This window comes from Thermobia domestica, chromosome 17, assembly GCF_964235325.1.
Source record: "Thermobia domestica chromosome 17, izTheDome1.hap1.1, whole genome shotgun sequence".
NCBI lineage: Eukaryota > Metazoa > Arthropoda > Insecta > Zygentoma > Lepismatidae > Thermobia > Thermobia domestica.
The window spans coordinates 45,066,373-45,083,504 of record NC_137470.1 but is presented as its reverse complement, the minus strand read 5'-3'; the positions used below and the strand labels follow the sequence as shown (position 1 = coordinate 45,083,504).

General features: G+C 36.1%; 2 protein-coding genes across 2 annotated transcripts in view; both read right to left on the bottom strand.

The window, feature by feature from the left end:
- Nucleotides 1-661: 661 nt before the first annotated feature.
- On the bottom strand, nucleotides 662-3,109 carry LOC145674003 (uncharacterized). Its single transcript, XM_081743828.1, has one exon. It carries the CDS (start codon nucleotides 3,107-3,109, stop codon nucleotides 662-664), a length of 2,448 nt encoding a protein of 815 aa, XP_081599954.1.
- An 85-nt stretch (nucleotides 3,110-3,194) lies between these two features.
- The window catches only part of LOC145674002 (uncharacterized), an 18,880-nt gene continuing 4,942 nt past the window's right edge, over nucleotides 3,195-17,132 (bottom strand). Inside the window, exons 2-8 of the mRNA XM_081743827.1 lie at nucleotides 14,931-15,067; nucleotides 14,005-14,071; nucleotides 10,886-11,051; nucleotides 10,184-10,374; nucleotides 8,365-8,530; nucleotides 5,807-5,946; nucleotides 3,195-3,530 (exon numbers count right to left, since the gene is read on the bottom strand). Of these exons, the coding sequence (XP_081599953.1) occupies nucleotides 3,195-3,530; nucleotides 5,807-5,946; nucleotides 8,365-8,530; nucleotides 10,184-10,374; nucleotides 10,886-11,051; nucleotides 14,005-14,071; nucleotides 14,931-15,067 (1,203 nt within the window). The remainder of the gene's footprint in view (nucleotides 3,531-5,806; nucleotides 5,947-8,364; nucleotides 8,531-10,183; nucleotides 10,375-10,885; nucleotides 11,052-14,004; nucleotides 14,072-14,930; nucleotides 15,068-17,132) is intronic.

Genomic DNA, 17,132 nt, shown 5'->3' with positions numbered 1-17,132 from the left:
ATGGGATGCAGCAAAAGGTCTGAAATGTGGCGGGAAAATGTGAAGAGATGAAAACGTACATTTAAAATGTCAAATTGAATAAATGTCGTACAAAAAGAAGCTTTCTGTGCCCAGATCATGACAAAACATGCCGTTTCAAATCTAGCCATTTTGTTGTTAAAATAAAAAAACTGATTTAAAAAACCTTAGATAACGAAGAAGTTTAAACTAAACAAAACTATCACGTGTTTCTACAGAGTACCGCAAGGTGTTACCTCATAGTCCAAATTTTACCCGTCTGTCACTTCAAAAGGGAACCTCGGAGGACAAAATATCGTAAGACATTTTCGTTTCATTTCAGCTGTAGAGTCAGATTCTGTCCAAGCTGTGCGATCTTTTCCTTACACTCGATATGTAACCTTTTTCTATTCCGAACAAAAAATCTGTATAAAATTTACATAGAACCAACCATGTTTTTTAAAAGTTTAGTTCCTACTTCGGTGGCCATAGGACCATGCAGGCAAAACATCTAGTAGTACAGGAATGTATGCTTCATTGCAAATGCTTTGCTAGTGGATATAATATTGTTTGACTGAAAATCACATGGATTAAGAAACATTTTCTTATGCTCGAGCCCTATTACGATTATGTTAGAAAACACTGCCCCACATGCAACACAAAATCATACCGAAACAGAAACATATATGTTGTCATTATCGATTATCTTATAATACGTAGGAGGCCCTGCAAAATTCAAATTTACTGGTATGCAGATCCACTCTTGCGTGAAAGACAAATGATATGCACAGTAGTGACTGTCATAGCCAACTGTTTTCATTTTCTTACATAGAAGGAAAATGTGCGACTCTTCGTCTAACAAAATTTTTTTTATATTATAAAAGTTTAAACCATCTTCATGAATTTCGAACGCTACCATGCAACACTTGAACACAAATCCGTTGTATATGCACCAAGCTACTGACCGACAAAGTTTCAACAACGAAGGAGGTAAACACATTGAAAACAATGGAAAATTCTGATCTTGTGAAAGGTATATCTTTGCTCCAGGTCCAATTTCTTGTTGAATATGAAAACCGTTTTTCTGAAAGAACTTATAACATATCTGCAATTGGTGTTTCAAACCTATAGTTTCTAGAACATTCTTTCGACAATAAGCAATACGGGCAGCAATCTTGGACGGTTGGTGTTTGGATTCATACCTCATACACCATGTGAAAACAAGTGGTCCTATATGTCGCATTAAACGTGGATAGTGAACCATATGATGATGCTTAGGTTTTAATGTATCCTGAAAAAAAGATTTGTATATCTCATGATGTTCTTCAATTAAGGTACAAAGTAATTCAGAAGTGTTTACGTGAATAACTTTTGATGTTAATATGACTGTTATTTCTCTTAGCAGAATATAAAATTTCCAAACGATATTTTCCTCGGGGATTAAGTCACCCATTATCAAACCAAAGTACCTTATGAGAAATAACATTTCAGCAGCAGACAAGTTTAATTTATTCTTTTCAAGATTTTCAGAAGATAAAGGTGCCGGCTTATTTACGTCATCTGACATGCTTGCAAAGGCCGAAATCCTACTGTTTAAAATATCCATTGTGAAAAGACGTGTTTCGTTGATGTAGTACTTCAAAATATGCATCATATCATAGTTCCCCACCCCTTCCAAAAGATCATGCATCACGTCCACACTGTAATTTTTGGTAACATGAAAACTCGGCAACATGTTCCAAGTGCTATTCTCTTTTACTCCTGTCTGTGAAGCATCTCCGAGAATTACATGTAGTTCATAATTCTCAACGTCCCGCAAATTCCGGACGTTTTCTCTTGACTGCGCCTGTAAATCTGTTTTTGATGTAAGGCAAAACCTGCAAGGGTACTTAGCAGAAAATGACTCTGTAAAGCCAAGAACGGAATTCAATCCAAGATTGTCACCTGTAATAACACACAACTTAAAATAAATCTGTACTTCTAAACCATTATACATTACACATATACCTTCACATTCTAGGAAACGCAACTCTTCAATAAGAATTGAAAAGGTTGCTTTATTACCGAAAGTTTTTCTATCATTTGAATGAAAGAGTAAGGCGAGAAATATGTTCTCTAGTTTCGCGAAAAACTCCGGTGGAATACATGCAATTGTATAATAAACTACCCCTATCTTTTTTGTACCAGCATGCCCACTTAAAGGATTGTTAATTTCATAATCGTCAAAGTAAAGAAATAAAGGTAATATCAAACGATCATCAGAAAATGTTACCTCGTTTCTCCAATGCAGTCCTTGCACACTACTGAAAAGTACTTCAGTCTCTTGTTCTGCACTGTTCTTGAAGTGGAGTAACGTTGACAGAACATTCGGTAACTCCAAAAATCGTTTAAGCATTTTTCGCATAGGCACAAACTTTCCAAGCACTTGTAATGTTTCCACCGAAACCTCGCCTTTCTTTCTCTTTGAAGATAATTTCTGTCCAATAACATAATCAATTGGTTTTATCAAACTGCCCATTGTCTCTAACATGCCAAATCGCCTATATTCGGTTTCCAAGCTATAAAATGGACTGGACATTATACTAAACATGTTCATTACTTCAGTTACTGTATTATCATCAACATGATTTCCTCGAAGCGTTTGTAAAATTTTCTCTCTTAGCAGTTGCATCACACTACCGCCCATAAACCCGTGTACCCAGTCGCAAAGGTTTTGTATATGAGTTCTGGTTAAGTTACATTGACTATACAGTTTAGTAATAAAAAGAAGGGCTTCCTCCTTTACAGCCTCACGGTAATCTTCAAGAGAAAGGCTTTCCACAGAAGTTTCAATTGGTATATCACCATTATCAGTCAACTGTCTCTCAACATTGATGTGACACACCTCATTTTGGTATCCTCGAAAAGGCTGGTTCCCATCACCACCCGTACTTGTTCTTTCGTGTTTCAGCAAGTGTTTGCGGAATGAATTGGCGTTATCAAATTCGCGTCCACACAATGATTCCCCACAACGAAAGGGGCTCATGGCACCTAATTTGTGACAAAATTTTAAATGAAGTAACAGAGACTGACTCGTTCTTAAGTCACTATGACAAACAAAACACTTAGGCATCTTCTTACAAACTAAAAAGAACGTATATACATGAAAAAACTATTTTACAAACTAAATGATTAACGGAAAACAACCTTTCCCGCCATTACACCTTTGATATTTCAGAGATAAGCGTGTTCACTGAAGGAAAATTCTTGTCGCAGTCATTTTCAATTTTGTACATATGTTTCTGCACAAATGTCCACACCTGTTCCGATTCCTTCGGATATTCTGCATCCAGTACTTGAAACGACTTGAATGTGCTATCGATTGCTTTCAGTGGAGTTTCAACTCTGTAGAGATTATCCTCAATACTCACGTAGAAGGCTTGAGGTTCATCTATTTTTGAAGCGACAACGACGGGCATGGGCTGCACACTACATCCAAAGCGCTGCATCTTTAGATGATGCCTTTCTAACTCTGTTTGAAGATCGGACGCTTCCTGTAAGTCATGTACACAGAATTATTATCACGTTACACACCTATTAACACGTTATCAAATTCCAAAAACTACAAATACACGTATAATTAAAATGAGCTTGTATTTTAAATACGAGGTGCACCAATAATATATATAGCAATCCAATTAAACTGGTACCAACTGTTTTCAGGCATTCTTCTATACTAGAAATGTAATGTAATGAGGTCATAATTGACGCGAGTCACTTCTACGCGATATGAAATGTCTTGAAAACTAATATAGGTTAATATGACAGTATTTCGAATGTATTATTATACCCCTTGAGTTGTACATTTTTAATACCGTTCATTGTGTTTGTATTATCCGATGCAATTAAGAAAAGTTCTGGAAAAATTAAGTAAAGTTCCTTAGAGGAATCTACCTTTTAGTATAAGGTTTGAGAATAATCACAAAGAAAACAATCTGAATTATTGCACTTATAAACTTGACAGTAGTTACGTGAATAGATAACTGCGACATCAATAAAATTGTCCTAAGCTTACACTTAATGGTTTACATTTACAGTAATAAATATTTCAATTAAATGTGGCAAACTTGGAATCACATCCAGACATAAAGTAAGCACGGATATTTTAAAGATAAAATAAATTTAGATCCTGTACGTCAATGACCGCAATTCTTGACGTTACAAATCTCCAGGAAGAAGAAAGAAAAACCTTTGCGGAAATTTGAAAAGCAAGGATGCTACAATATCAATGAATTAGTTTTTAAAATAATGATCGCGAAAAGGTTGGTGCCGTTCCCCTACGTGCTGTTTAGTATTTTTATAAGATTGATATTACACACATATCATTACCTCGAGTATAAACACTTCTTACTTATTTATGCCATAAAATGAAGAAAGGAGTGCTATCATAGTTCCAATATTTGAAGGGTTGAATGAAGAACATTTTTAAAGACACTGGGAAAAAGCTGTTTTGAGCCAAGTAAACATTTTATCCATGACCATAAACATATTTAACCTCTACTTATGTTTCAGAAAGTTTACCTAGCATTCACCGAAAGTTTTACAGCATTTTTACGTTTACTATTGTTATTGGAATATAGGGTTTCATCACGGGAACTTCATAAGGCATAAACCTACAGTGGAACCGAAAATACGAATAACATCCTAAAATCCCCTCCCCCTTCCTCCCGGGAAATCGAACGCAGTCGCCCAACAAAGGAGATAAGTGTACTAGCAACGAAGGAGTAACTTTTAGGTCGGCCTTAAGTTCGTCACGTTTGAGGGATGTCGTCCCTCGGAGAGCACACAATCCGAGAGAGGGGAAGCAAGAAAGGAATGGATGGGGAAGGAAGCGGTCTGGGACCTGTGTGTTAGGTACCATCCCGGCATTTTTAGCATCATTCACTGTGTTTATATTAAAAAAAAAACTCACTCAACCCAGGAAAAAACACTCAGGATGATTGGCCTGAAAAAGCTGTTACACTTCTTTGATCGAGTGATCCCACCGGGAATCGAACCCAGAACCGCTCGCACCAAAGGCGAGGGCGTTAGCGACTAATAAATATTGTGTTTTCCTATTTTATGCATATTCCTTTCTATCTACACAACTTAGGTTCACGATATCTTCGTAAGATACAAATCGCGTCACATACACCGATACATGCTTTACTAATTGCATGAAGAAGAGTCATGTATATTGCAAAATATGGTTGATAGCTCACTCCACCAAGGGCGTGCTGTCCCGAGGGGGCCTTTTCTTAAACTTTTTTGTTTCCATGTACCACCAATATGATCCTCTTGATATGGTATGGTAATCATATCAATTGAGTGCACATCAAAGATGGAGCGGGTCAGTGGCTATGGATCACGTGGGGATAATTTTGAGTATACTTTAGTGGATCTTGGGTTACATTTACATGTTCCACTGTTACGTATGACTACCCTAACCCAACAATAACAACTGACTCATTGTAGTCCTCAATATAACACATTCCACTTTGATCCACTCTCGACATATTCGGTCAGTAGGTCGAAGTAGATCAGTAGATCATGGTGACACGTGGTGAGTCAGAGTGGATCGTGGTTTGATGAAAATGGTGTTTGCTTACACAATATTTTTGTTTGAGCATAGCAGTTTTTCCAGAAAAGCTGATTTTTTTTGTTTGTTTGTTTGTTCGATAAGGTTTCGTGCAATGTTCTCCATTCTCCAATCACTAATTAAATGTTAATGACATATTTCGTGGTAATCAAGTGTAGATATTAATACATTATATTACATAATGGTACATACTCTGACATGAAAAAGGAATCCTTGCTGTGCCTCGTATTTGGAAGGTTTCCATAATCCACCTCCGTCTTTCCTTTTGATACACGTGGTCACAGATGGGAAATATCTTCCAAGAAGTATTAATATTACGACTGTTCTGGCATCTGGAAAAGAATGAAATATCAAGAACATTTGTAGGTAATTAATTTACGCTTATACAGCGAGGTCCGGAAGTGGGCGTACCTCTTAATTGGTGTTTTCTGACGGTTTTTGGTTTTACCTACATTTGTTTGGTAACACTGCTTGGCATTGTCTGGCAACATTGCTATCCATTTGTTTTCTGCTTGGTAACAGTTATCAGATCAGTTCCTGGCCGCTGGATTGGAAGAGGTTGTGCATCCAGCTCTTTGCCAGGCCTCCAAGAAGTCCCGATCTGACGATATCAGACAATGCTCCCTGGGCTTTCATGAAGCAACACGTAAGAAACACTCGATATCACACAACGCAGGAATTACGAGCAGCTGTGGAACACGCCTTCATCCTCGTTGACTCCGGAGTATCTCCGCAAAACATCTGCCAGAACTTTGTGCAGAATTCAGTTGTGTTATGACATGGATGGTGATCATACCTTTGTTTACGACTCTTACGACTTTAAGGTAGCTGTGTACAGACATTCTACCATAACTAACACTATACTGTTGAAACTAAAGGGGGGTACGCCCACTTTTGACCACTTTATACTAATTTATTTGAATGTAAGTGCTAACTTTCTGACTGCATTCATTCTCATACCTGCAGAGGTTTGCTCTGTGATACGCAATGAATACTGTATATTACTTTAAGTCAATAATCAAAGAAAAAAGGAAATTACGTTTTGTAAGCAATGGACAGCAGTCTGAAAAAAAAACACACACAAAAAGTATCATCTTTTGTAACTACACCCAGATTCGCCAAAGGGATAATGCGATGTTTCTTATATGCAAATATTGGGTCCAAATAATGGTGAAAACTAATCTTAATACGATACTTATCTATCGCCTATAAGTACGTGTATAAAAGCTGTACATGAAGTATATTATTTCAAGAACCAAAGGTTAAAGTCAACGTATGTATTTCTCTTTGGGAAGTTGCAACAGATACGGATAAAAAGAGAGAAATTGAACAGCTTAATGAATCAAAATAGACAATTAACAACAAGTTAAAGACTATACGCTGCGGAAAAGTTCTTTCGTCACAAATTCTAAACATTAGTTTCATTCATTGCTACAAAAGGGATTTCATATCTGCTTATTAACCCTACTGAATCTATCTTCTTCATATACTGTTATTCAAGTAATTACTGATTTCAGGGATGTAAACTGGTCACTGAACTCAGTATTTCAGACTCTTTGGGAGATTAAACGAAAAATGTTCAATTACTACACAGCAGTTGAAATATTTCTCGTGATCTGAGCTCAATAATGAAACAAAAGAATAACAGAGCTTTTTTAAGTGCTCGATATGTTGTCGATTTACAATTATCATTTATTTTTCTTCTAGATTTTGATTTATTCTGCTCGGACTTACGACTAAAAGGAGACAAGGGAAAATTGCCGGAGCACCTGTAATTGATCTTTTCTTTGCTTACGGGAGTAGGCTGAACAGTGTTGCGTTTTAATAATTATAGTGAACAATACTTAATGAAATAATAAACAATGTGTACACCATTTCTCCACAGTCAAAACTTACTTCCATGCACTTCGATAAATTTTATTATAATTAGCAATTTTTAAAAAAGGGGGCAGGAAGGACTCGTAAACCTTATTCGCCTTCTGTGCAGATGGTATGGTAAAAATCAATACTGGATAATGAAAGTGTAAGTGTAAAGGCTAATATGGAACAGAGAAACAAAAGAGAACTTCTTCAGAAGGGAATTGGGAGGGGAGGGGATGAGAGTACAATGCTGTGACACTTAAAATGCGTCTTGATTTGTATACTTCAACAAACTTTTCTTATTAGATTACGCAATTTCTAGTTTCTTACTCCGATTATTCAAAGTATTCAAATGTTCTCGGAGGGAGTGACCGCCCCTCCCTTTAATCCGTCCGTGGTGTCATTCGTTTGGCTTTTCGCTACTAATTCAAAATGCTTTCCGAAACAAGTTGTCTTCTTGTGACAGCAGGGGGTGGAAGAAACAAACAAACCGTGAAAGGAAGAAAGAAGTGGTTTTGGGCTCTTCCAGTCCAGACCATTCTAACCACTGAGAAGTGAGAATCACAACGTGATTTTTCTGGTAAGAGCGTCCTTTTTAAAGCAGCTAACAAGCAAACAGATGGTCAGCCCTCTTCCCTCTGCAGCATACTTTTTATTCTCTGTTGCCAAACTTACTGAAGAATATATTGCAATTAATCTAACGCATGTAACGTAAATTGGAGACCGTGGTTGGATTTATATGGGTCTTGTCTATTTGTATTAAAAATTTCAAGTCATTACCTACAATACTTTGTTAGAAATTACCATATTAAAATTTACATGTTTTCAAATGGGAAGTTAGAAACATAAGCGAAGAGGTAGAAGATCTCCTTAATAAGAAAAATAATTACCTTCCCTGATGTTCTCCTGCAGCAAAAGTTCTACTAATGTGGCTCCGTCATTTGTTGTTTGTTTGGTCGTGGTAAGTATATGCTGAATCTTCTTTAAGTCTGCATTCCACGTTGAAAAAAATGTTATATCTTTCCCAGGATATAACTGGCCAAAATCAATGTCGATCTGAAAAGTAAAAGAAATTGTTGTCACATATACCTAACGCTGTTTGATGATATAATGTTCTATGCTTTCTTCTCTTTATACAAAAGTTTGGTAGTATAGTTTTCTTTGAAGTTCATCAAATAATCTTTGTTTCAACAGAGCGTTTTTAATCAAGTTATGAACATCAATGGCATTCACCCCACTATAGTATCCATTTTCAGAAAATACTATGTCTGATTGAAAAAGAAATCCCAAAGTAGGCATGTAAAAAACAATTACTTAGAGTGGAACTGATAAAATACACGCAAATATAAAACAAACTTCCAAGCGCTTTCGCATTTATGGAGTCGTCATACAGGGACGCAAAGACGAAAGTGGAATAAGAAATAGAGAAAGACACAAGGACCGCACCTATACCAACAATGATTTCTCCACAAGGTTCTCTACTTTCTCGTATGAGTACTTGACAGCAGTCACGTGATCACATGACCACCATAGCACCTAGCAGAAATATGGCAAAATGAAATGAAATCTTTGAGTTTTACGTCTCACGGTTACGCCGGTTAGGCTAAAGGAGACGGTGATGATGAGAGATGAATGAAATGGTGGAATGAAGAAAGTGGGAGAACCCGAGAAAACCCACGAGCACGGTGTTTCTACACCACAAAGTCCACACGGCGGGAGCAGGGTTTGAACCCGGGACCCCAAGCACCGGAGGTGAACGCTCTACCACTGAGCCACCGCGCCCCCCCCCAGAAATATGGCGTAACTCGTCTTACTCTGTATCTTTCTTCTTCCACTTTCGTCTTTCTCTTCCTGCCTAACAAAGCCATAAAAGGTGAAAGCTCTTACAAGCTTTTTTTTCTTTCTTAAATCTTTGCGCGCATGTACTGCACGTGTATTTTATCTAATTTCTGGTAACTGTTTTATACATTGGTTGGTTTTTAATTACACAAAAACGCGTCTTTAACGTAAGCTTACATAATTCTGAACCTTCTGCCGCTGATGCTGGTATATTTGTAAATTAAAATAAACTATTAAATGTTTTCATAGGAACATTATCAACAAGAGTGAGGATGTGGGGCTGATCGGGGAGCGGGCTGGGTAGCGTAGAGGTTAACTTATTGGCATTGTACGTCGAAGACAAAAGATCTATTTTCGGCCCACTCGCACTTTTTCACTCTGATTTTTCATTATTTCTGAATCTATACAGGTTTTGGTGTACTGAAAATCCGGTTGATTTTCTCAGAATTACTAAACGTTCTACCTGCTACAAGATGCACCATCTCGTCCATCAGCTTACTCACAGGAAAAAATTAGAACCGAAAAACTCCGAAACATAGTGCAAGACAGGGTACAACTTCATACACCGAAAAACATTTATAAACTCTCTCGCCTCATGCTAGGTGCTTTTTTTGCAAAGAAAAACTGCCGTGTTCGCAATTTATATATAGCATCAACATAAGACCCTTATGTTCATGATTTTTTTTTAACTCATTAAATTTTGTTACTCGTTTTTTTTTTTTTTTTTTTCATTTTCCTTTAAGTACAGTTCGTTCTGTGATACGGAATTACACTTCTATAAAATAATATAAAGGTATTTTCTTTCTTCGGTTACATTCATAAAATAATAATAGAAAGATGTAAACTTCTTAGCAATATCACTACACTTACAAGTGTGTATCCAAGAGGCTGTTTTAAAGCAGGAAATTCCTTGAAGTAGGAGCTGATATCCTTCTTTGACTGAATGTAATTTGCTCTCCGATTTAATGTCGTTTGTTTCCACAGATCACACACTTTCTCCCATGGCTCTATATTATTTCTCAACCACGTGAGAGCTTCCTCGGCAAATTCATCAGTGGACTCTGAAAATAAAGGACACCATCTACATAATTCAGTGTGAAAGAAACGTACATACTAAGTATACGTAAATACATATGTATTAATTTCTAGGACAGAAGTACAAGAAATAATATTTCAATAAACATGTGAAACAGACAGTATTATACTTCTGAACACAATTGTCATATGAGGTGTTCGGAACATGTATTTACAAAACGTCCCGTTAATATATGAAAGCAGTGATAGAGTTTTACACACAGATGAACAGCAGATATACTGATTGCACAAATTCACGGAAATTTGTTGATTTATAATGAAGGTAGTGCCCTTGAACTGTGAATCTGTTGATTGACCATAATACGTGAATATGTGTAACCATGTAAAAAATCGGCACGCATCTCTTTTAGGAAGTTTTGTACCCTTGTCTGAATATAAGATAGCATAAAACACTATGCATCGTGATTTACTGATAAAATTATAATACAGAATTTATGAACATGAAAGCAAATAAATGAAAAAGAACTATGAACGTACCATCTAAATCGACTTCGGTAGAAGTTGTAGCTGCACACCGGTTTCTCAAAGGCAAAACACCACTTTGCCGCAAATACCTTCTTGTGTTGCAATATCTGTCCCAAAGTTTCCCTCTTGCCAAAACCTTCTTCCCTTGAGCAACTTTATAGGGGACGTAGTAAGTATGCTATTTGAAAAACAAATCACTGTTATAATATACAGTCCTGATATCCTATTGCACAACACAAAATTACAATTAAACTATATTATTTCCACAGAGAAACAAAATACATGAAAACCTGTTTAAAACGAAACTTATATAAACCGGAAATTTGCTGAAGATGAATAGTTTTTAGTCCCGGCAACTCTGTCTGATTTGCCATATGGTAAAGATTTTTCTCTTAACTGATTGCCAGCTCGAAACGTAGGGGCACTGTAGTCTGTCTGTCTCTGCGTTGGCGTTACTACTGAACTTCTGTTTTCAATAGTTAAGATCTTTCGGCCGTGAACAAGAATGGAGATAATGTTTCTGTTATTTAAGTTACCTGTTTCCTGTTTTTGTTGATACACACATAAGCACTTTTCTACTGTCAAAACTTTCTTTATAAATTAAAGACTTACTGCTTGCTACTCCGTCATTACACATGCATTTCCAAGAATTCGGTCATTTTTGAAAAAAAATGGTAGAAATTTAGACCAGTTGTTGAAAATTTCCATTGTTTCTGCTGCAGAAAATGTGGTTTCAGTGTGGCGTGTTTGTGTGCCCAGTGTTGTGTACAAATACGGCAAAAACAAATGTTATTGTTACTTTGGAGGACACAATACGATTATTGAAGAGAGAATAAGAGACAATGTTTGTAAAATATAAAGTTCATTTCAAATGTTGCAAACGCAAATTTCCAACACTGAAACCCAGAAAATGAAAACAATCCTTAAAAGGCGGTGAAAATGTAAAGAGGAATGTGAGAGGAAATACATAATAAAATAATACATACTTGTAGTTTCTACTTTAAGCGTCTGTCTTATTCAAATAAGTTCACTTTGTAAATTGAGTTTATGTTGTAAATACATTTTTGTGTTAATTAATCTTTCACCTCAACCATTTTAACCTAGGTATAGTACTACGAGATTATTTTTACCAGCAGTTATTGTTACAGAACTTAACTTTTCGAATTTGCACACAACGGAAAATTATTTTGTTCCTTGACGTTCCGTCTTATACAAGTTTCACTGTATATATATGCTGTAAATTAGACATATTGGAATTTCTTTTTTTTTTCTGGATTCCTTTAGTACTTCAATAAAATGAGCATTGAAAAATGTATTCTGATAAGTTATGGAAAACGTTCACTTGTAAGTTAAATTGTAAATTTCTCCTTGTTCTGAAGACAATGATAAAATAAATATTAATACAATTAAGTCTAATTTTCAATGGGTGTTCAGAAACTATACCGGCGAAATCGGAAGATGATAGTTAATATAATTCTAAGCAAAAAAGCTTCTACACATATCCGATTCTCAGCGGCCTGACACCTACAGGTTGGTAACAATTCTGTACATTTTTCCAAAACAAAAATGTATTACTCATCCTGTATTTTTTCTAAAGGTCATCTATGATGCATTTGAATGGTGACAGAATGGCCTTTCCAAGGGTATATGGCACGTGACGATAGTTGCGTTGGAAGGAGCCTCATGAAGCTAATTTTCAGAACAAAATATCTTTCTTCCAAGAGCTTCAAGAAACACGGTTGCCAACACTGTCGCCAAATAGGAACGACAAAAAATTACGCATCAACTTCAATTTTTATGCTGAATAATGTCGCAAATTTATATTATATATATATATATATATATATAGGATGGTGCATTTAAAATTTGCCACCCCTATATCTTCGAAACGACTGCGAATATGAGAAAACGCTAAAACACGTCCATCATTATTTTAAGGGGCTTGAATTTTCAGCTATAAAAGATCCCCCTAAACACCCCATATAGCGGTATCTGGAGTCAACTTGAAAATTTTAAATAGCAAAGGGGGTCGAGTGATATATCGTTGGAAAGGTCTCGACAAGAGAAATATTCTACCTAGAGTTTCAAGTCCCTATGTTGACTCCATCTAAAATGGCTCGGGTTCACATTCTTTCCAACGATATATCACTCGACCCTCTTTGCTATTTAAAAATTTGAAGCTGACCCCATGTACCCCCATATGGGGGTACCTGGAGTGGACCGTTTATAGCTCAAGATTCAAGCTCCTTAAAATAGTGATGGACATGTTTTTGTGTTTTCTCATATTTACAGTCGTTTCGAAGATACACTGGGTGCCAACGGACTTTATGGACACAAAATGGGAACCCCCGCCATTTAGGATAGGGTCAACATTGGGACTTGAAACTTTTGGCAAAATATTTCTCTTGTCTAGACCTTTCCAACGATGTATCACTCGACCCCCTTTGCCATTTAAAATTTTCAAGTTGACCCACGTACCTCAATAGGGGGGGTACCTGGGGTGGACTTTTTATAGCTCAAAATTCAAGCCCCTTAAAATAATGATAGACGTGTTTTTGCCTTTTCTCATATTCGCAGTCGTTTCAAAGATATAGAGGGTGGCAAATTTTAAATGCACCACCCTGTATATATATATATATATATATATATATATATATATATATATACTACAGTATCAGAAAGAAAAATAAAATTGTCCTTATACAATCGAACTACTTTTATTAAAATGAAGAAAGTTTTTTTCTTCCTCCACAACTTCCCTTCCAACTCCACTATCGTCATATATACATCAGTGGAAAGGTACTTCCATTGCCGTTCAAATACGCCATGCGTCATCTCTTTAAAGTACATACAGGATGAGTAATAAAATTTTGTCCTGAACAAATTTGTATAAAATATTTACCAACCTGTAACTATCAGACCGTTGAAAATTGAACATATTCTTATGGGATCATTTTTGCTTAGAAGTACATCAGCTATTATCTCCAAAAGTTGTCAGTATGGTTTCCGAACAATCTTCAAAGAATCATAAAATACTCCACGACTTTTAAATTTTTTCCAGTGAACGCAAAGAAAAACGAAAAATTAGCAATATACAAGAATTCCCTCACCTAACTGAATTTTACACAAACCTTGTTTTCAGACGGAAACAATCGTACAATCGCCTCACTTATTGAAATGAATGACTGTCTACTGATCCTGTAAGACAGAAAATGAAATTTCACAAAGCAATTCCCATAGAAGCTTGAATAAATATTAAGAGACGACGCTCCATTGGGGAGGGAAAAAAAAACACTTGTTTATAAATTTTAAACTGACACACAATCATAGTATTCGTCTTGCGAATAAAATCAGAAAAACACACTGCTGAACAAGACTGTACTTTTAATATAAAAATATATTTACACGTGACGTTTCGATCTTCTAGCCAAGATCCTCATCAGAGTGTACGTCTGATGAGGATCTTGGCTAGAAGATCGAAACGTCACGTGTAAATATGTTTTTATATTAAAAGTACAGTCTTGTTCAGCAGTGTGTTTTTCTGTTTCTTATAAATTTTGTAACACTGGCACTAAAGAAAGAAGTGAATGTTTAGTTTCATTAAGTCAGGCAAATAAATGAACTGTAATATTTAATACAACTCAACGTGTTCCAAGTTACTGTAAACAGTTATTAATCAATCCAAAGGGTGCTATGCAGTCATCAGAACACTTTCAAATTCCAACTGATCCATATTGTTGTGTACCACAATGAGCAACTAACGAATTAATGTGTTTGAACTTTTGCTTTGATAATTTCAATGCATTTTGAGACCAAATTAATCCTAAAAACACAACTACAAACATACTTGTAATATAGATCATAAGTGAAAAATACTGTCACGGTGATAAACGCAATCAATACCGTCGAATATGTGCCATGTGAAAACGAGATTCTACTCGGAATTCTTAGTGAAGACGATAAATGTATAGGACAGCAATTACTTAATATTTAAGACTATTGCATTTACATTATCTTTAACATACGATACCACAAAATTTAACGAAACGATCTGTACCTTTTATCTGCGCCAATATATCGAACGATGACATCTGTTAATAAACTGCGAGCTCTGCTATTAAGATGTCCCAAATTCTTGTGCGTAGATAATACTTCTTTTCCTTGCAGTGAACTATTCAGAATCTTCTGCAAGTCCTAGAACAAGGTACTTGTGATCATAGAATTTGAAATAAAACAAAACTTAAACAACAAAAGCAAAACTATAAAATAATTTGATATCACTTATGTTAAGATCACATAAACGTGAATACGTATAACCAGACGTATTTTATTTCAAAAATTTACAAAAAGAAACTCTTGTTTTCTACGAAAAACAAAAACGAGCATGAGCATGTATGTGTAAAAGTACACATATGTCCCAAATTTCGTCGAAATGGGTGCAGTATTTTTTTTTTTTTTTTTTTTTTTTTGATATCTGGTGATTACCTGAAAAAGAATTTCATTTTCAACGCATCACAACTTTGACAATTTTTCACATGGAAATTTTATTTTGATGTCACTTGCAATCTTTTCTACCAGAAAACAAATGTTTTAAATTTCATTCATATCTGTTTCGTAGTTGTTGTAAACGAACAACGCCGAAATGCCATTTTTTGTATTCTAGAAGCGTAAGCACTAGTCGATCTACTTTTTAAAGCCTTGCTTGCAGGGCGACCGTCCTGCCTGATAACGTAGAGTTGGTTTTTAGTTTAGCGTCCCTTTCAGCAGCGAGGCTATATGAGACGTGGACCTACTGATTAACGTGGATACTGTATATTTTTCTCTGAAGGCTATATGTATGCCAAGTTTCAACTTTCCACGTCAACTGCCAGTTCCATTATTTTGTCAGTTAATGGCACGATGAAAAGTTTGAAACTTCCGGCTTTTATCCTAACTTAACGTACGCTCTAATGCAACGTGTGAACCAGATAATTGCTAAGGAGAAGTTCTAGAACACAGGTTCCCCATATAAATTAGCAAGGTTGGTTCCTTTCTGTACCAAAATTTAAATTTTATTTCACAGAATATTGCTAGCGAGCGTCAGCAAGTGAAAGCGGGTTAGAAGACCGCAGGATACGTTGTTTTCTGTTTTTATTACAGCTAAATGGGAAGTGGGACATGTGTTCTAGAACCTTGTAATTTCTATGACGTTTATATTTTCTTCTCGCTTATTACAAAGCTAAGGCATTACTGCCGCATCGCCGGACCAGTATTAGAATCGAAAAAAAGTACCAAAATGTACTGTATACGGATATATTTCGTTGGACTACATTAACTTACATTAGATTACCTCACATTAGGATAAGGGCATAAAAAACTACAGTGCAAAAAACACAAACCAACTTGTGCTAGGTGGCCACTAAGTGCACGAATGCTATCTAACCGAGCCAAGGTAGGGCGGAGCTAGCGGACCAGCGCGGTAGTGCCCCCGAAGGGAGCAGGCGCGTCAGCGACGATGTGTACACGCGTAAGCGAGGGTACTGAAAACATCTGGTTTCCGCAATCATATACATTTCAATAGCACTTGCCATACTCCTCTTCGCGCCACTACATCATAACAACTATATCTCTCCGCGAAATGGTCCATCCGCCTCCACATACAGTGTCGCTTACAACATCAAAAATAACCAATTTCTTCATTTTTACTATTCCCCTTACATGACTTTCACTCATTCTTGCTCATAAACAAACAAACAAACAAACAAAAAAAAAAAAAATTAACTGACCCGGCAAATTTTCTAAAACTGTTCCGGTGATACACCAGTTAACCCCAAAGCTAAATAAGCTCCATTTCGTGGGAACAATCACATACAAAATTATTATGAATACTTGACTAATTTCAGTAAACTGTGAGATCAACTAAGCTTATATATTAGTTTCATTAGATCATGGTCCCTTGTACGAAGGTACTGAATGTTTAAACTTAGGTCAAGCTTCAGTACTGCTGAATGGGCTGACTGGTAAATAATTTGTGAACTACTGGTACATCATTTGAGGAATTAGTTGACCTCTGACCGAGTCTGATCGGGTTAGATCACTTCTTGAGGTCAAAACCGAGCACTCAATCCAATCAGCGCCCCACCTTTACTTAGTTTTAAATAGGGACTTTGTTTACTCCACTTTAATTTAACCTAAATATATTTAAAAAAATGAACTGGTTCAAACAAAATATCGGATTTAAAAAGAAAATGGTTTCTGCAAAACCTGTTATTTATGTGCT

Bases quoted from the DNA above. Each gene is read 5' to 3' on its own strand.
- LOC145674003 (XM_081743828.1), bottom strand. From the start codon at position 3,109: ATGCCTAAGTGTTTTGTTTGTCATAGTGACTTAAGAACGAGTCAGTCT.